The 20,633-nt window shown below is 42.1% G+C and overlaps 1 protein-coding gene across 2 annotated transcripts in view; it reads right to left on the bottom strand.

Moving 5' to 3' along the window:
• SMG1 (SMG1 nonsense mediated mRNA decay associated PI3K related kinase) overlaps positions 1 to 20,633 on the bottom strand; it is a 117,293-nt gene that overhangs the window by 28,534 nt on the left and 68,126 nt on the right. For both annotated transcript variants that reach the window (XM_029058053.1, XM_029058054.2), the window contains 15 exons: positions 20,048 to 20,157; positions 18,614 to 18,761; positions 18,074 to 18,233; positions 17,010 to 17,130; positions 14,281 to 14,529; positions 13,628 to 13,912; positions 12,480 to 12,624; positions 12,188 to 12,326; positions 11,495 to 11,725; positions 11,210 to 11,387; positions 7,259 to 7,420; positions 5,195 to 5,412; positions 4,391 to 4,545; positions 3,136 to 3,358; positions 337 to 583 (listed from right to left, as the gene is read on the bottom strand). In XM_029058053.1, the coding sequence (XP_028913886.1) occupies positions 337 to 583; positions 3,136 to 3,358; positions 4,391 to 4,545; positions 5,195 to 5,412; positions 7,259 to 7,420; positions 11,210 to 11,387; positions 11,495 to 11,725; positions 12,188 to 12,326; positions 12,480 to 12,624; positions 13,628 to 13,912; positions 14,281 to 14,529; positions 17,010 to 17,130; positions 18,074 to 18,233; positions 18,614 to 18,761; positions 20,048 to 20,157 (2,771 nt within the window). The remainder of the gene's footprint in view (positions 1 to 336; positions 584 to 3,135; positions 3,359 to 4,390; positions 4,546 to 5,194; positions 5,413 to 7,258; positions 7,421 to 11,209; positions 11,388 to 11,494; positions 11,726 to 12,187; positions 12,327 to 12,479; positions 12,625 to 13,627; positions 13,913 to 14,280; positions 14,530 to 17,009; positions 17,131 to 18,073; positions 18,234 to 18,613; positions 18,762 to 20,047; positions 20,158 to 20,633) is intronic.

The following is a 20,633-nucleotide window of genomic DNA, read 5'->3' as shown; positions in this document are numbered from 1 at the left end:
AAGGAAAAGCAGCATTGTTTTCATTATCTGCCCACTCCTTCAACCTCAAAGCCCTGACGCTCCCTTCCCAAACCAGAAACCACCCTCCCCCTGCTAAAAACAAAACAAAAAAATTCTTAAAAGCTACTACAACGGTGGAAGTTGTTAAAAGTGAAAACGCTCAAGGCGGTCGGCACGCAAGTACTGAACTATTAGAGAGCACCACTTCTTTTTCAAAGAGCAACACGTATTTTCTAGTTATACTGCAAATTGGAAACGTTAAAAAAGCTTCCTTCTTTCAAGGGAAACATGATAGTGTTTATTGCGAGAAGGATGGGAAAAATGCTGAGGTCTTACCTTTAAAGAGATAGGGGTAGTTTTTCCCGTCTGAACCCAGAAAGAGCAGTTTTTTGGGTTTGGTTTTAGTAGGTAGGATTGTGATGGTTCCGCCCACGCTGTGGATCGTCACGGTATCTCTGGCTGATACTTCTCCAGGAAGGGCAATTTCAGTATTAGTCATGGCAGCCAACCAGGGGCTGATTTCTTCAAGGCGCAAGATATAACTAGCACGTTTCTGTGCTCTCTGCTGCAAACTTAGCATCACCTATTTTTAAGGAATTCTTTTTTTAGAAAGACCTCGGGTTCACAGTTGCAGTTCAATTTCCTCTTCCCCATTCCCCCACGGAAACCCCACACACGCATTATTTTGCTATGAGACACACAAGAGAAGTTTGTAAATATGCATTAAGATATAACTTGGGTGCTTTTCATTTTTTTCAACAGTAATCATGCAGGGGAATATGGACTGCATTCCATCCTCTTAAACTTTTAAAGTGGTTTTCAGACTGATTACTAATTTTTAATAGAAATCCTACTGAAGCGTACACAAAGGAGATGGAGGATAAAACGTTTATACCTGGCATCAAAAGCAGACCTCGGATCACAATCACTTCTACTGTGAGTCGATTTGAAAGTGACAAATATCAACTCTTTACATACAAAAAAAAAAAATCTACTCTTACCTCACTGAAGGAAAACTACGAGCAGATCTCTAGATCTCTGAGACTTACCAAATTGGAGAAAAATATTGAAAGAAAAAAAAAAAAACACAGATAAGGTTGACATACTCGAAGTGAAAAAACCACCATTTTGAGCCTTTGCCACTTGAAGTATGTGGGAGAAAAAACCCACCCACCTTTCTTCCCAACCACCTACCCGGAACACAATAGGATATACTGCGCTTTGGTTTGTAGGGAAGACTTTTCAAGTTAATCTTCCTGTCTCCTCTTTTTATTTCCTTAATTGACGACCCTGATAGGGATCCCAGGACCCCAGAACCAGCTCCGGGGGGTGCTCGCGAGTCTACTCGGGGTTAGAAATGCATCATCTTCACCAGCGCCGACGGGGTTTCCCTCTGGAAGACCTAGGACGCGCTCCAGAGAAGTGTCAGCCTGTACTATAGCAGCACAGCACCTCCAGACCCGACAGCCCTTACTTAGGGTACAGAGAGGGGCAGCGACCTGTCGAAAGTGAATTACAGCTCCTCACGGAGTCCTCAGCTTGGCCTCAAAAGACCAAGAGAAAGAGTGTGTCCCAGTAGAGAGAGCCCAGGCCTGGAAGTCAGAAGGACCTGGGTTCTAATCCCAGCTCCAACACTCTTCTGCTATGTGACCTTGAGCCCGTCACTTCTCCTTGCCTCAGTTACCTCATCTGTAAACTGGGGTTAAGACTGGTGAGCCCTAGGCGGGACAGGGATCGTGTCCAACCTGATAAGCTTGAATCTACCCTAGTGCCCGGCCCATCCTAAGCGCTTGAGGAATATCATTAAAAAAAAGAAGAAAAAGAAGAATACATCCTCCTACTCACTCACCTTCACTGTTGCGTGCTGTGTTGTGTGACCTCACTGGGGAACAGGGCTGAGTTAGACAAGCTGATTTCACAGCAGAAGATTCAGGAAGCACGCCCCCCCCTTCCTTTGTTGAGTTCATTCTATAGTATTTATTGAGTGCTTACTGTGTGCAGAGCACTGTACCAAGTGCTTGGGAAAGTATAATAACAAACAGACACATTCCCTGCCCTCAGTGAGTTTATAATGCCTTTAAAATGGGAATGCTGGGCAACAAACCCAGTAACCCATCCAGTCGTGCTGACCCGTGCGTATCTTCCCTTCCGGCCTGGGCCGGCCCAAACGGCGGCATGTTAGCGGTAGCCTAGCACTACGCTATCCAGAACAACTAACAATTTATTAGGAAATCATATACTTAGCAATATCATTCATTAGGCTCTTGGCTAAAATTGCAATCTAATCTGGACAGAAAAAAAAAAAAAAGAGACACAGGCAATATTGGGAAATGGGAGAGAGCAGGGGAGACCTGAAGATTCAGGTAGGGGAGATGGGAGAAGGTCCTTATCCCCATGCCCCTCTATTGTAACGTCACCAACTCCTTAATGGCAGCACAATTTGGAAAGAATCAAAAAGATCATCAATCTGCACTTTTCCTCAGGTGCACAGGGTAGGCATTACAGTGTAATAATAAAATGGATATTGTATACTCTTTGAAGGCGGCAAGCATGTATTCTAACTCAATTGTACTCTTCCAATCACTCAGTACAGTGCATTGCACTTAATAGTCACTCAATGAACGCTGATTTGACTGGTGAAAAAATAAAAGTTCACCTTAAGCAGGGAAATGCTCAACTTCAGATTTGGAACTGATTAGTTCTTGAAGAAGAATCACTGATTATCCTATAACCTTTTCCCCCCACCAGACCTGTTGACCAACAGAATACTCCTCTTGGCACTGAATCTACAAAATATTTATAATAGTTTCAACCCTTCCATCAAACTTCACCCAAACACACGCTACTTGCTAGTCTGATATTTTCCCACCCTTTTTACAGTAATTTCCTTTCTAAGGTATTTATTAAGTGCTAACTAAGGGCTGATGGGGCAGTTTCAAGATAATCACATTTGTCCCTGCCTTTTCCACGAGGGGTAAATAGCTAATGGGAATAACTGGGATTCATCATAAGAGATTTCATCTTCAGAGAGCAAACCAGACGATCTAAATCCCAAAGAAAGTGGATAAATACAAAAGCATATACTTTACGACAGTTTAGTATACTTCCTGATGGTAAATCTTAAAATCACAATACCTCTTTAAATGGGATCCAACTGCTTCCGGGTTTTGCAGGATTTAATGGGTTCTTGAGTTTTTCCAGGGCATTTTCAATTGCCTCACCATAGTTGTCTTGGAACCACTTCTCATGAGGTGTTTCGGCAGGAGCGGCAGTGATGCTCCGTACATGTTCCAAAGCAAATACGATGGGCTTCATCAGAGCTGTGTGCTTTTCTCGCATTATTGCAATCTTCTCTTCTCTATCAAGAGAAACCATTTCATTTCAGCGCTGTAAAACTACAAGCACTAAGAGGGTACTGCAACAAAAGTATTACGACAAAAACTAAGAAGTATTGGACCCTTAACAATAAAGGACAGCTTAGACTCTGAGCCCGTTTGATGGGCAGGGATTGACTCTAGCTGTTGCCGAATTGTACATTCCAAGCGCTTAGTACAGTGCTCTGCACACAATAAGCGCTCAATAAATATGATTCAATGAATAAAGAACAGGGGACAATGAGGGGAAAGAATGACTGCTTTTAAATGTATGCATTTAAATTCTCTCTATATTGAATATGGTCAGATATAAACAGAGTAAAGAGAAAAAGCTTTTCACTAGGAGCAGAATATTTTACATTTACTCTGAATAAGAGAAGCAGCTTAGCCTAGTGGAAAGAACACAGGGCTGGAGTCAAAGGCTCTGGATTCTCCGGTCTCTGGCACTTGTCTGCTATGTGACCTTGGCCAAGTCACCTAACGTCTCTGGGCCTCAGTTCTCTCATCTGTAAAATGGGGATTCAATACCCTGTTCCACCTCATATCTACAATGTGAGCCCCATGAGGGAACTGATGATCTTGCATCTAGCCCAGGGCTTAGCACAGTGCTTGATGCATAGTAAGCACTTAAATATCATGATTATTACTACTATTTAACTATAAAGGTTCCTGCTTTAGAGTTACTGAATTTCAAAATGCATAAATCCACTGGAAGTCTAGCTGAAATCGGGAATGAACCATCTAGGAACTGAATAACATCCCTGCTAACGCTAATGAACGGAAAGAGGCACCTCAACCACTTCAAAGTGTTTTAGGAGTTTCCCAGAATTTCCAATTATGGCAGCTTTCAGGTTTTAGAAAAAAATGAATTAGTAACTCATACCCAGAGAGGAAAAAACACTTCAATCATTTCAAACGGGAACTGGGCAAGGCAGATCGCTAATCAGTTTCACAATTATATTTTGAGGACGTCAATGAGCAGAAGAGATGGCGCTTCAAAATCTGATGACACCTACTTGCGTAACGTATTGTTATTCTGGACTCTCTTTACTTCGTCCTCCAACTGTTGAATGCGCCTCAGAACATACATATGTTGTTGTAGAAGAACTCCCAGCCAGAGCTCATCCCAAAGAACGGTCACCCTGCGCAACTCGGCCACCAGCATTTGAACCTACAAATACATCCGATTTAAACAGATTTCTTCTCAATTACACAGAGCCTAGTTTTTCAGATGCAGATGTTCTTCTCAACCACCGCATTATCCAAAGAGCATCCCTGACCCCTTTTTGGATAAGGACCACTATGCCCATAATATTTCACCGACTTTATCTCGGCTTTCTCGCCGCCGGCCTGCCCCTGGCCTGGATCGCTCTCCCCACCTCCAAAGACTTATCGAAAGTACATTTCCTCCAAAAGGCCTTCCCCAATTTAAGCCTTCATTCCCGCCTCTCCCACTCCCCTCTGCATTGGCCTTACCCTTAGATTTGATCTTTTATTTACCTCTCCCTCACCCACCCCCAAGCACTTATGTAAATATCCCTAACTTCTTTATATTAACGTCTGTTTCTCCCACTTAGACTGTAAGCTCGTCGTGGCCAGGAACCTAACTACCAATGCTATTATATTGTATTCTCCCAGGCACTTGGCACGCAGTAAGCGCTTAATAAAAACGATTGACTTATTTCAGCACTCAGCTTTCTAATAAGCTTCAAGACGAGGCTCTTTTAAACTTTATTCCTAAATATAATTTCAGGGTATTTTTGGGTAAAAACTGATAGGTGCTTTTGATTTTAAACGTGAGGAAAAAAATCCCCTTTTACCTGTAAGACCATTGTTGGGTTGGCAGAAGACAATTTATCAACAATTTTGCTGTAGCAATCCTGCATCATCGCTTGATCTTCATTTAAGCCATTCTTGGGTTCATCTTTATTGCTGTCTTGAGAAGCTGGAGGACTTCCCCCTTCACATTCCGCTCCGAGTAATTCTTCGCCTTGAATATTGCCCAGCAAAGTGGGGATGGCTGAAGGCAACTTATTGCCTACCGTAAAGGAGAAATATAAATGACTGAACAGTTACACTTTTAAATTTCTGAATAAGCAAGATTCATCACAGTTCTTAAAATTCAGTCAAATAGCCAGATTGTGCATGTTTCTCCCTTGGACTCTAAAGTACTGCCACTTGTAATTCTTTATATTGCAACAAGATATTTAAAGGGGTGGATTCCCACCCCATCCACTCCACTCTCACAGTGTGGCTGAGTGGAAAGAACACAGGCAAGTCATGTAACGTTTCTTGGCTTCAGTTTCATCTGTAAAACAGGGCTTGAATGTTTGTACTCCTTTCTCCTTAGACTGTGAGCCCCATGTGGAACAGGGACCCTAACTGATTTGACATCCTGCATCTACTCCTAGTGCTTAGTACGCTGCCTGGCACACAGTAAGCGTTATGCAAAATGCCACAACTACTATTATTAAGACCATCCTTCCCGGCTGGATCCTGAGATCTCCCACCTACTTTCAAAGTCTATCCCCCTCACACGTCATAAAATCACTTATGACCACTCCCTGATTGGAATCTTCAACTGCTTATTGTCCGATGGGGCCGCCCGCTCCCCTTACAAACACTCCCACGTCTCCCCTAGCCTAAAAAAACTTCTCTGGACCCCGCAACTCTTGCCCCATTTCCCTCTTCCCATTCTTGCTCAAACTCCTCGAATGGCTTCCTGACTCTTTAAAATCCAGCCTCTGCCTGTTTCACTCTGCTGAAACTGCTCTCTCCAAAGCCACCAATGTCTAAAGGACTCTACTCTGTCCGAATTCTCCTTGGCCTCTCAGCTGCTTCTGTCACTGAGGACCACACTCTACTTCAGGAAACACAATCTGACTTTGGTTTCCGACAGTCCTCATCTGGTGGTTCTACTTTTTCTTGTATTCTTTCATGGTCTGCTTTTGCCACTCACTTCCTAATAGTGAGTGTTCCTCAAGGCTCAGGTCTGGGTTCCCTTCTACTCTCAATCTTCACTCACTCTCTTCGAGGGTTTCAATCACTATCACAATTTTAACTACCATTCCTATGCGGATGACTCCCAAATCTATCGACCGAGCCCTGATCTCTCTCCTTTTCTGCAATTTCAATTTCACACTTTCTGCCGCGTCCAGGACACCTTCACATGGATGTGCCCTAAACACCACCAGTCCAACTTTGAACTCATCTTCCCTCCCAAATCCTTCCCACTTCCTAACTTTTAATAACACCATCCTCCCTTCCTCAAGAGTACAACTTCAGCATTATCCCTAACCTTTCTTTTCTCTCCTTCAACCCGCATGTTCAGTAATCACCCAAGTACTTATACAATGCTCTACATAAAGTAAGTGCTTAATAAATACGATTGATTGATGACGAGATCTCCAACGCCTCTATTAATGGAGGGAAGGGATCATGCCTATTAACTCTATTGTAATAATAATAATGATGGTATTTGTTAAGCACTTACTATGTGCCAAGCACTGCTCTAAGCTCTGGGGTAGATATAAGGTAATCAGGTTGTCCCACCTGGGGCTCACTGTCTTAATCCTCTTTTTACAGATGAGGTAACTGAGGCCCAGGGAAGTTGTGACTTGCCCAAAGTCACACAGTTGACTAAGTGGCGGCGGCGAAATCAGAACCCATGACCTCTGAATCCCAAGCCCGTGCTCTTGCCATGCTGCTTTTCTCCTAAGTACAGTACTCTGCCAAAATATGTTCTCAATATGATTGACTGATCTTTTAAAATGGACTACATTTTCTGTATGTGCATACAGATACATCCAGGAGCTTTTGGCTGCCCTAAAAACTCACATTAGATAACTGCAAAACCCGAGAATCGCAAAAGGATTGCTCCATACCTGATGTCTGCGATTCACTACTCAGTGAAATAGTTCCCACAATTGCAGGATATAATATGAGATGAGGAGAATCTTGTGCCACTCGACAGAGTAGATTACAAATACTTTGGCGGACGTACACTTCGGGATGATTTAGACGGGAGAAGAGCTGTGGAATGATACCTTAGGGGAAGAGAAGAGGGAAAAAGCACGATATCAATTAGTCCGATCAAGAACACACCGCACATCACCGCACTCGACGAAGACCTCGAAGGGCAACATATACATTCAGCACTAAGTCTCTCCAAGTAAAATCAATCTCTAAAGCCAGATCAATGAAATGAGATGTTGACTAGACAAGGCAAATGGAATGACCAAGGAAAAAATCTGCTCTGTGACAGAAAGGGAAGGAGGTTAAAAAACAGAGGTCATTTTCAACCTCTATTTTAACCGCTTTTAACCTCTATCAGTGAAAAGGGGAAAGGGGCCATGTTCTCTTAATGTTTGTGCTTTAATAACTGTGGTATTTGTTTAGCGCTTACTATGTGCCAGGCACTGTACTAAGAGCTGGGGCACAAACAAGATAATTGGGTTTGGACACAGTCCTTGACTCACAAAGGGCACACCGTCTTAATCCCCATTTTACTAATGAAGTAACTCAGGCACAGAGAAGTGAAGTGGCTTGCCCCAGGTCACACAGCACACAGCCGGGATTATAACCCAGGCCCTTCGATCGATCGATCCACTAGGCCATGCTGCTTCTTTAATCACTGTCTTTCCTGCAAATATCAAATGTGAACACTCGAAGAGGCAAGGCCCATTGGCCAAGAGAGGTTTCAAATGAGAACTATAAAAGGAGAAATCATTCAAGGAATATTTAAAAACAATGGACTTTCTTTGGCAGATATTATTCCAGTCTAAAACCATTACTTTTGAGAACTCATTGCAACAGTCGTGTAAAAAGGAGGATTTCCTTGCTAAATTACTGACTGCTCATTTTACCTGTGATAATGGGAAAGATACTAAAACAAAATAATTCCCCAGAACAGGAAAAGAATCTATTAAGCGGCGATAAGATAAAATGGTTTATGGAAGAGCATATCAATACATTTTCTCTTAGGAGGACGGCAGACTCAGACAAGGGGAAAAAAAGAGTTAAACCTGATACAGGATTCCAACCAATACACTCATTGATTGACTGGAGGAATATGGTTTTAAGCTTATATTTATTAGGGTGCCCCATAAAGGTAATTCATCAGATGGCTCCGCCACAACCTGGAGAGACCTCTCAAGTTGTGTTTCAGAGGTTCAGATTTGGTAACTACATTTACTGAGTATCTTTACTGATGACCTGCATCAAGGGACTGAGGATACGCTCATGATACCTAACGATGTCACTACAACCAACACGGGTAATAATAATGATGGTATTTGTTAAGCGCTTACTACGTGCAGAGCACTGTTCTAAGCGCTGGGGGAGATACAGGGTCATCAGGTTGTCCCACGTGAGGCTCACAGTTAATCCCCATTTTACAGATGAGGTAACTGAGGCACAGAGAAGTTAAGTGACTTGCCCACAGTCACAGAGCTGACAAGTGGCAGAGCCGGGAGTCGAACCCATGACCTCTGACTCCGAAGCCCGGGCTCTCTCCACTGAGCCACGCTGCTTCCCCAACATTCTGAAGAACAATACAATTCAAAGGGACTGAGAGACAGAAATATGATCCTTCCAAGCCCGTGTGTAATTCAGCAGATGGTAGATTTAAAATACTGGGGAGTCCCAGTCATAGTGATTTCCCCCGTCTTGCATGGTTGATCCAGCCACCTGCTTCGAAGCAGGACCTGGACCAGATGATCTCAGCCTTTCCAGCTCCATTATTTTATGATTCTAGAACTATCCTTGGTTGGAAATGAAGATAGCCAGGCATTTAAGAACATAAAGAGATGCTATACTATGCCGGATCAATGGGCCGTTCAAGAGTGGCAAAAAAGGATGCTTGGACGATTGCTGTGATTCCTGCTCCCTGACACCCACCCTTAGTAGTGTTCTCCACACAGTTGGTACTCAATATATACAACTGATAACTGATTTGCTATAACTGGGATTATCTTCAGTATTATCTAAAGTAACTGATTAACTGATTTGCTATATCTTCACAGTTATGATTGCATCACTCCACAACATTCCTCCCTTCAAACCACAGATGGCTTCGATAGTGGAAAGCCCAGTTTCAATTTCAGGAAGGCTACGACTTTTCCTAAGTAGATCTCACTGTATTATAACTTTTAGTTCAATGAACAATCAGTTACAAAATAATAGAGCTGAACTAGTGTCTACAAACTCTGTAATATCGTACTTTTCCAAGCACTCAGTACAGTACTCTTTACACCGGAAGCATTCAATAAATATGACTGATTGAACTAGTATTTAAATAACCAAAATAATTGTAAACTGAACTCCCTAGGGTATGCAGTTTGTCCTCTGCAGATTAACAAACTTGTTCAAGGGATAAAATATCATCCAAGGAACTTTCTTCCATAACTACTCTCTCTCATTTCTCCTCATACTTTCAGATGTCCAAAACAGATTTTGAGCAACGTAGTAACACCCGCAAGCAACTCTTTGACAGTCTGAGGGTAATCTTTTATAGAAGAATGCTTATGTGATTATTTTTATTTCAAGTCAGGGAAAAAATATCGGTGTTATTTAGAAACTGGAATATTTGTTTTCCCTTTCCCTTTATACATATAACGGGCAAAAGCTTCAGTTTCAGAAGAAGTCTCAACCTGGTCAAAGTTCAAGCCCTGAGCAAGAGTCTATCTAGGGTCAGAGAGACAAAAACTATTAGTAACTTCGCGATGGCGTACCAACCAACTTTTCGGTCCAAACTTATACAGTACTCAGTTCTCCTAGAAGGCCGGGGTTGTGTTCTTACAAAACCCTACCTTAAGCAAAACTCACGCTTGCGTCTCACTCAGCACACAAACCCATTGCTTCGACCAACGGGAAGCAGAATGGCCTAGTGGAAAACATGTGGGCCTGGGAGTCAGAGGGCACGGGTTCAAATCCCAGATCTCCCATTTGTCTGTTGAGTGACCTTGGAGAAGTCACTTAACCTCTCTGGGCCTCACAGTCACCCCATCTCTAAAATGGGGATCAAATCCTGCCCTCTTCTACTTATACGGTGAGCCTCAAGTGGTTCTGGGACTGTGTCCAACCTGATTATCTTGTGCCGACAGCAACGCTTTGTACAGTTCCTGACACCCAGTAAGGGCTTAACATCTACCATTAAAAAAAAAAAATAATAGCCCACCAAAAACAGACTCACATTGTCAGACTATTTCTTAATCCCGTGTTCTAGCCAAAACATGTCCTGAAAAGAATGGATTGGGTGTGCATACCTAAACAGAAGTCTATGTCTCCTTATCCTTACTTTTGTCACAGACATCTTTATAAAGAAGGTAGATATAATGCAAAGGGGTTACTAAAAATGTCAGGTAATTGCAAACATTTTCCCCCTTCCTTCTGAATGGTGCACTAGCTGCCAATACGTAAGAGGCTCCAACATGGACTTTGGGTATGAAAAGAAATCCAAAATGTTTAAACCACATCTGCCTAACAATTTTTCTTCTGAGTGCCCCTCAATCCTACAGCATTTGTGCTCGCATCTATATGTTCTATGTTATAAATTATATTAACATCCCTCTCCCTTTCTAGACTCTAAGCCCACTGAGGGAGGGGAATGCGTCCAACAACTCCACTGTGTTGCACTCTCCCAAGCGCTTAAATCAGTGCTCTGCACATAGAAAGCGCTCAATAAATACCACTGATGATGATGACGCAAAGGGGTCCGATTCCCAATACTTTTCCTCGGAAAACAAGGTTCAAGGTAAAGCTGCTGCTTTCATTTGGCTTCTTAACACCCCTTAGAGAAAGATGTATTGTCAAAGTAACTCCACGTCAGGTTTTACCTCTCCAAGGAGCAGTGGGGGTGGTTTCTAGGCCGTGCTCCAGATACTGCCTTAGCTCTCCAGCGTGTTTGACCAGCAATCTCAACAGTCTTAACGTTGCCATTACAATAACATCGTCAGTGCTTTGTTCAGACCTAATGCTCAAGTGCAGCCTTGGGTCATCTTCATCTAGAGTAACCTGAAAGCAACAAAGGGCGGGGGGGGGGGAAAAAAGCATTCGCTTTCTGGGCCCCAATAAAATTCTAGAGCCAGTGTACTATATTTGTAGAACACTGCACTACTTACCTGGCCAGCATTGAGTTTAAGGAAAGTAAAATAGGCACTGCAGGACAGTTTGTAGAGACTGAAGATCCTATCTACAATTTTTCTCCACACTTTAATTAGGCCTTCTGTGGCATTTTCATCAAGATCGGAAAGCCACGGGCAACTCGTCAATAACTGACGCCAGATCACATCCACCATGTCATCTTCCTCATTGTCTTCACTCTCTGTTATCTGCAGTGTTATATCTTCATCCTGCATAAAAATGAGACAATAAGGAATGATCATTTAACTTAGCCGGAGGAAAAAAGAGCAGTTTGCCTGTGCGGCCTTTCTCAAATAATACCACGCCAAGCACTTCTAGTTAGACGTGCTGTTCTGCACAAGAAATCCGCGCATATCATGAATGAAAGGAGATTCGGACATTTAGAGAAACTAATAAAAGCAGATTAAGAAAATCTGCCAGTCCACAAAATACACCTGCTCTGGGAAACAAAACACCGAATGCCCCGTTCACCAATTAAAACTAAGACTGCAATGTAATGGTGCTCATACTCCAATCTCTCATTCTATAATCGGAAGGAAAATATACGATTTAGAGCTGATCAACTAAATCCATCCCAATTAATTGCGACAAGTACTTTGTGTTTTAGGAGACACAACCAGCAAGTCAAGAGTTTTTCGACCTGCTCCGGCACAGCGCGCGTTTCTACTCACCTGAATTCCGGCTGGCCGACACACCGCCTGCCCAAGGATGCCGTAGATCTTCTCTCGATCCTCCTCTGTTATGTTGTCTGGAAGCAGATTTTGAACCTCAGATTTCTCTCTTGGCAGTAGTCGAACACCTTCTCCCTGACTGTAATATTTAATAAGTGTCACTGGTGCACCTCACCAAAACTTCACTAAAATAATCGACAGACTACCCAACCTACGCCTAGGATATCAAACATCAAAATGACTTTTTCTCCTTACACAACATGGCTGAAGAGAACATTAGTAAAACCTTTACCTGGCGTTATCCACCACCTTTCTTCCCCATCTGTAAGCCCAACTTGCCAGCGCTGCCCAAGATTTGGCCACTTCGGGTGCCTGCACTGAAGACAGGTGATACAACTGGCCCAGGATGAAGTCCGGTTCCCCAACTCCAATGTTGACTGTCATGACGGGGAAGATGGACAACGATTACTATCTGTAAAACCTAGTTCACCGAAGCTGTAGCGTACACGCGAAAGAGGAACCCAATTAAACCCAGGCCCAAATGGCTTGCTTTGCGGTGCGCACCACGATTATCACCTTCAAAAATGGCAAGTAGTTGAAATTTTAAATTTCCTTAGTTTACAAGAACTCCAAATTTCTATAGTATAGCACGATAATAATAATACTTGTGGTACTTATCGGATACGAGCTAATCAGGTTGGACGCACACTCTGTCTCACAAGGGGTTTACAATCTAAGTAGTAGTGGGGGAGAACAGATAATGAATCCCCATTTTACAGATGAGGAAACCGAGGCACAGGAAGTTGTGACCTCACAACTTAATTTACATATTCTTCTTCTCACCGATTTTAGAAACATGCTGAATGCTACAGCAGAAAAAAAGAGCGTTCTGCTAGCTGGGACTGAAAAAATGAAACCCACCCACCCAGGACACTGGAAAGAGAATAAAACACCTAAAGGCATATTTGAGACCAATAACATGTGGAATGGGAAGCAACAAAAATGGCTACATGAAATGAAATATTTTTTTAAAAGGTCCAATTCTTGTATTTCTAGGGGTTTTATTTGGGTACGTTGATTGTGATTATGTTATATGGTGGGAACTCTTATTATTTTTAAATACAAATAATCAGTCACAGTGGTGAAACTTAGCATTAGAAATTATACAGGAGCATTATTATAAATACTTCAAAATCAACAATTTAGAAGGGATGGGGTGGGGCTGGCTGGCATCAGTGGGCACCTCCTCTTAACAGGTCCTCGCCGCCCTCGGGACCCACGGCTGGGCAGAATTGAGTGTCTTTAAGAGCACCGGAGAGGGGTACAGAGGTCGGAGGATTATTAGAGCGGGTAAAATTGTACTTTCACCCCCCACAACTTTTAGATCCTCCTACGGGAGTTTCATCACACTCTCTGGGCTATTCGGAAAGGAAACGCTACCTGTTGATTCACTCTCGATGCGGGGATACTCCTCTTCTGTGGTGTTGACAGACGGCAGTTCGATCAAAGTGTGTATGTTTTTAGATAATGTAGACAGGCCCGTGGTGTTCTGCTGCTGTTGGGCTCTGTACACCTGTTTCAACTGTCCTGAAATTTCTTTCCATTCAGCTTGGATCCATTTAGCAAGTGTAAGAATCGATTTGGCTACTGCGTATTCAGCTTTGGCAGACTTGCAGAAGGATATGGCGCAAGAACTCAGCATTTCCATCGCATGGGTTGACTGACCTATGACAGTGGAATGGTGTATTATTTTAAAGATATGCTCGAAACTATAAAAATCTATTTTTATTTGGAGTAAAATGTCAACTCTCGATTTCGGGCACGAACAACAAAGTTACTTCTGCAAAATGTTCCCATTTGGTAATGCATATTGGGCTCAAAGAGCCCTTTTGACTCCCATGTTTCACCAATACTTGTAAGTGAATTTATTAAGACGTTTGTGATTTTTCTTCTACTGAAGCTCAAAATCACGTCTCTCCTTAGCAATGACGAATGAGGTTTCATTTTCTCTGAGCTCATATGATGGGTAAGCGACTGATTATTTTACAGCATTACAATAGTAATGATTTAGATAAGAATTTAGGGGTACCAACCTGCTGTGTATAACAATTTCGTTTTCTCAATATCCAGTTCAGGTCCCCATTTTTCATCTATTTGACCTTGTGTTGACAGTTTTTTAAAATACTGGACTAAATCTTGAGCAGTGGTCGTCTTTCCCAACCGCACTTCACTACATTGAGCGAGCAATCTGGTTGCCAGGGCAACGTTTCCACGTTTACGAGCAAATTTCGCAGCTGTTAAACCCAATTCCATGAGGTGACTTCTAATTGGAACCGTTTGTTCTGGGAAGGCAGAAAAAGAAGACAATGATCTCATTTCTCTAACAGTGAACAATGATCCCATTTCTCTAACAGTGACTATAAAACACGCATTTTGTCCCAAGTGAGTATTTTGGCATAATCTTCAAGTACCTGAGCTAGCTGGCTTTGGCACGCTGCCAAAAAAATTCAATATACCACAAGAGTTTCTCAAATGCTCAAAATCTAACCACATTAGCTCTGCTTCTCTACTGGAGCCCCTTCGGTCCAAAAAAGGGAAATGGGCACAGATGGGAAGTAATAGATCCATTTTCTTGTTAAATAGCACTGAGATCTCACAGTTGCCACATAGGAGCGTTCACACAGGAATATTCTGCTTGATAAATGGTGGGAGATAAATCCGTTGATTGCCTAAGGGAGATGGTGTTGGACTTTCGTTCTCAAACTAGCTTCGATTATTAAGTCCAAGAAAAACATATTGCCCTTCATTTAGACCACGTACGTATATATGTATATTCAAAGCAGGTTTTGAATTTTATTACTCAGGGTATGGCTTGGCTAATATTTGATGCAACTATAAAATGAAAGTCCCAGTAGAAGTTCTTATTTTCAGTCATTAAAAAGAGAACTTGAATCACATGCAAAATAAACACAGATAATGAAAGGAGGGAAGTCAGAAAGCTTGTATACTGTAACTACCCATTTCTCATGCATACAAAAACATACTAGGAAGCAAGATGAAATGCAAAATGCCTGGGCAGAGTTTACATAAGTGGCTCAGGAAGAAGTTTCCACTTCCTCCTATACTTGTGTTCCTAAGTAAGGCAGGGCAAACATCTCCCCATATTCTCCTTAAAGATAACTATTACCCAAATCCTTGATCAGAGTTAAGGCAAATGACAAAGAAAGAGAAGCAGAGAGAAACAGGGAGTAGGATTGATTCAAAAAGGAATGGTACTCCATTTTCTCTCTTTCTCTGGACCTGGCAACTTCCTGTCTCCCTCCAAGTGATAGGGTTCGTTTTTTGGGGGTTTTTTTTGAAAGAGGGGAGCATAAAGAACAGGATCTGTAAGATAAGATTGAGTCATAAAGCCGTTAAGGACCACACTATAGCTGTCTCCAATGTTCCTTAATGATTGATGCCTTTCACCTCAAGTCATAGGCATTAACCTCATGGCTCAAGACTGAAGCCAACGTTGCCAGCCCCACCTGGCCGTGTGGATCCCGTCCCTAGTTCCCAACCCGGCAAACTTGGATTCCTGAGTAATTAAGAAATGACGTGGGCGGTTTCCCTTTCTGAAAAACACGGCCTGACGAGACTCGTTCCTCTAGCCCTTCTCCAAGGCTTCGGTTTGACCGCTAAAGAAAACAGGCCCACTTTGTGTAGGCATCCACTCCTATAAGGGATGCACGAAAGGAAGGAGGAAGAATGCAAAGAGCACTAGTGCCAATTTTAATTACTTAGGGACTGTAGTAAGGCGCTTCCAGATTGGACTCCCTGACTAACTAGAGCTGGGGCACTAGACAGTTAATCAATAGTATTTACTGAGCACTTACTCTGCAGAACCCTGAGCTAAGTGCTAGGGAGAGGGCAGGGAATGTGACTGTTTACTGTTGTATTGTACTTTCCCAAGCACTTAATACAGTGCTCTGCACATAATAAGTACTCAATAAATACGACTGAATGAATAATAATAATTATGGTATGTATTAAGCACTTACTATGTGCCAAGGACTGTTCTAAGCGCTCGGGTAGATACAGGGTAATCAGGCTGTCCCATGTGGGACCCATGTCCATGTGGTGTGAACCTTTAATCCCCATTTTACAGATGAGATAACTGAAGCACAGAAAAGTGAAGTGACTTGCCCAAGGTCACACAGCAGACAAGTGGCAGAGCCAGGATTAGAACCCACGTTCTCCCAAGCCCTTGTTCTTTCTTTCCACTAAACCACGTTGAATACCTCCAGAATTACAAGACACGTTCCCTGCCCTTAAGTACAGACAATCAAGCATTTACTGTTTTAGTATTTAAACCTGGAAATTTCCAAGCATAAATACAATCTGAGTTAAAGATAATCCTTTGGAAAGTAGCTCTAGGCCCTTTATAGATTTTTTTTCTTCAAAGCTATTCTGTTTAGCACACCAAGGCAAATGGCACAGTTGAGAAGGTTCCTGCCATAACCACAGCTGTGACTGTTGATCTGAGCTGTGAGATGTCTGAAATCCTCCTACTCCTTTCAGAGTGAACGTTACCCTCATCTTTTGTATTTTTGTCCCCTATCTTTATGTGTGTCGTCAACTGCTTTTGCCACTTAATTCTTAGACTGCAAACCCCTTGGGGGTGAGAGATTACGTCTCAACCTCATCTGTGTATTTCTTCCTCAGGGCTTCGTTCAGTGTTTCCACGTGGTAAGGCTTTTCCTACCACTACTGATATAAAACATGAGCATTTAATATCAGAATTCATCACACCGAGTACTGAAACAAAAAGCCGTATGCCTACCTTTGATTTTTTCCACCAACTGACTCTGGTATACTGTATACCTCAAAGCCTGCATCCAGGGCCTTACATCATGCTGTTTACACGAACGTAAAGCTTCACTATAGAGTGGGATTAAGCAGTCCTACAGAGGGCAACAAAATTAAACAATATAAGGCCTCAGGATAGCATGCTACAAAAGAGCGATGAATCATCTTGTATTCGCAACTTAAATCCGCTTTAATTAAATTTGCCAAAATTCTGCTGAAAATGTTTAAATGTAAAAGGGTTTCAAAGACAGATGACAATAAAAACAAGTGTCCAATATTGAAAACAAAATTTTTAAAAGCCACCCAAAATCCCCGCACCCTGTTAGCCAAAGAAGGTTCTTAAAAATATGCCAATCTGACTGACTGAGCTATATGCATTTTGTACATAGTCATTCCTGTGGAAATAACATATCTTATTTGATTAGAATGTACTTTTTCTTGTCATTTTTGCAGTCGCCTTAGTATTTTTCATTTTGGTGTTTGTGAAATCGATGTTTTAAATGGTGTCCAGTTACAGAATTTACCGTTGCCTTCTTACTCACACCCATCCATTTTAAAAGTTCCCTGTAATAAGAGACTCAAAGGAAACTTTACCAGAAAAGCTGCTATTAAAATGTCGCAAACAAGTAAGAGACATCCAGAAGTTTAAAGAAATTAATTGTTGCTTGATTTCTTTCTGGGTCAATCTGGACATAAGAGTAGGTGCTACTTTGCATGGCTAGTCCACATTTCTTTACTACACGAATAAGGTTTCCTTAAATCAAATTTAAGACACTAAAATAGATCGCAAAACAGAAAATCGAATTAGGATCTTCAAGTTAAACAAACTTCCTTTAAAAAGGCAGGCTATTCCCAGTTTTTCAAAAATGTGTCCACATTCAATAGAAAAGTTAACATGCCAGCATCTTAGTTTCCTCAGACACTAAGCATTTCACCGATTCTCTGGGTGGTTCTACTACTACTACTGCTCTACTACTAGAGATGCAGTCTTCGTTCGGTGCTTTTACTCAAAGTCTTTTTCCATCCAGTTAAACGTACCTCTGTCGAAAGCCTGTTTGACACGGTGTTCTCCAAAGCAGAAGAACAATACAGCTGTAGGGTACTTAGAACTGGTAAGGACTGTGAAACAGTTAAAGTGGAAAGTCTCAGTGGTCCAATAGCTATTCTTGATGTTTGCTTCAAATATTTTACAACGTTTCTGGAAAAAAAAAAACCCATTATCAAGACTTTAAATTTTGTAATTCAAGAGAGATGAGGCATATTAAAAGCATATTTACTTCTCAAGAGGAAATGGGAACAACTTGCTCATTTTTGTATTCAAGAATGAAATGGCCTAACTGAAAGCACTTTTGGCTCTCAATTATTTTTGTTTTATTGGTTTCTAAACACTAATCATTTAAGCTCTTTTGCCTCCATAAGACAATAGTTCATCAAAACCATATAAATCCCTTTGCATGACGGGAATAGGCTCTGTAATCCATTTGACACTAAACAATCCCAATAATAAGCTTAAGGAAAACAACAGACACATTTATTCAGATAAAAACACCAAACATGCGAAGACACCGCTCAACTTACTCAGTTATAGATTGCCACTTTTGTTCCTGCTCTATGTGGCTTACAGCGGTAGCCAAACAAACGGAACTTCTCAGCAACTGAACTTCAATGGATTTCTGAAGTTCCCGTGGATCTGGGCTTAACATGTTTGGAAGTAGCTTTTTCATATCTAGGAATGTGAAACATGTTCCGTAAACACCGAGTAATTCAAACGCTTCACTACGATTCATACATTTTGCAGAAATAGCCACCCCTGGATTACTGGAGAGCAGCGTGGCTCAGTGGAAAGAGCCCGGGCTTGGGAGTCAGAGGTCATGGGTTCGAACCCCAGCTCTGCCACTTGTCAGCTGTGTGACTGTGCGCAAGTCACTTAACTTCTCTGTGCCTCAGTTACCTCACTGTAAAACGGAGAGTAAGACTGTGAGCCTCACGTGGGACAACCTGATTACCCTGTATCTACTCCAGCGCTTACAACAGTGCTCTGCACATATTAAGCACCTAACAAATACCAACATTATTATTATTATTATTTTTAAGCAACTGTAACTCTCCTCCATGTTTGAAATGGATTTACACTGAAGGAAATTATACATACGCTCACAGGTGCCTTCACCGTGGCTCCAAAGGGCCTAGTAGTGTTGGGGGGGAAGCCTCTTGCTTTGCCACTCACAATTTTTAGGGCAGGAAAAGCTGCCTAACTAGTCTGCTCTGCCTTTGGATTGGAAAATCAATCACAGGACTAGTCAAGATGGTGGCTCCATCTCTTGATCCTTTGCCACCTGGGATCCCCAGACACAAACGGGGGCCAGGTTTCTTGTGGTGTGAGCACGGTTAGTGTTCTCGACGAGAAAGTGACGCGGATCTGGGTGGGAAGCTGGAAGCTAGAATTCGGGCTTGTGGCGCCTGTACCTGTGTGGGTCTGTGGGGGAGTACAGTCGAGAGAGGACGAAGAGAGTCACTTCCCCCTTTTGCATCTTTACTTCCCCACCTGCTGTCTGTTTCTCTCCTTTCCTACTCTTCCATTCCCCTTCACTTCTCTTTCCCCTGACCCCTCAGAGACGACCCCACGTCTGCCTCATCAAACTCAAAATGAAAAGATGGGGTCCCTTTGGATCCTGTATGAAGTCCCCTGCAAATGAGCCCAACAACCTAAATGGATTCCAGGTCTCTGGGGTCGCTTGAGAGTTTTCATTCTTGCTAATGAAATGTCTAGTTTGATTTTGTCAAGGTAAAATTTGAGGAGATTTTCAGGGCCTCAAAGCGAGATATTCATTTAGTTAAAATTCAGCCACAAAGAAATATAAAACAAAGCAAAGGATTGAGCATCTTCAAGCTGAGGGTCCAATTTAAATAGAAAGTGAAAGGGAAGCTTTATAACCATTTTCCTATATTCAAAGCATTTACGTGCATAAGATTTATTACAAGTTTTCTTAGATTTTAATTTCCCTCGAATACCTATTTTTTCCTTTGACCCGCTGGCAAGTAAGTTAATGTTTTCTCCTGGCAGCAATTCTAGTTGTTCTGTACATTCGAGAAATTCGCCAGATTCAAAGCTGCTCAGTGATCTGCAATTAAATTATTGAGTAAGTTATTTCACGGTGTCAGCCATTCAAACAGAATATAAAGTCCAGAAAAAGCCATGCTAGTTGTACAATGTTCTTCTGGAAGTTCACATGTCTACCTTCTCCATCTCTACACTTGAATGCTTAACTGCCCTTTACGGACAGATAATCAAAATAAAGCTCGACTATTACAATTTGTCACATTTATGCCAAGTTAGAATCAAATCTACCCTCTTTTGAATAACGTCAAATGGCCGCCTAACGCCATTAGCTTGTTCACAACCTTTATCAGATTTATCTTAGATTTAGCCTTTAATTAGGATAAATGTAACTGACATGTTAAAGAAGTCTGTTCCACAAGTGAATACCCAACAGTGAATGCAAATACTAGCCTGTGCACAGCTGACCAAGACACTGCCTGTGAACCTGAGACAGAAACCCAAGAGCTACAGTCATCAATGGAGAAGCAGTGGGGCCCA

This window comes from Ornithorhynchus anatinus, chromosome 2, assembly GCF_004115215.2.
Source record: "Ornithorhynchus anatinus isolate Pmale09 chromosome 2, mOrnAna1.pri.v4, whole genome shotgun sequence".
Taxonomy (NCBI): domain Eukaryota; kingdom Metazoa; phylum Chordata; class Mammalia; order Monotremata; family Ornithorhynchidae; genus Ornithorhynchus; species Ornithorhynchus anatinus.
The sequence above is the reverse complement of the archived record's forward strand: the minus strand, read 5'-3'. Positions and strand labels throughout refer to the sequence as shown.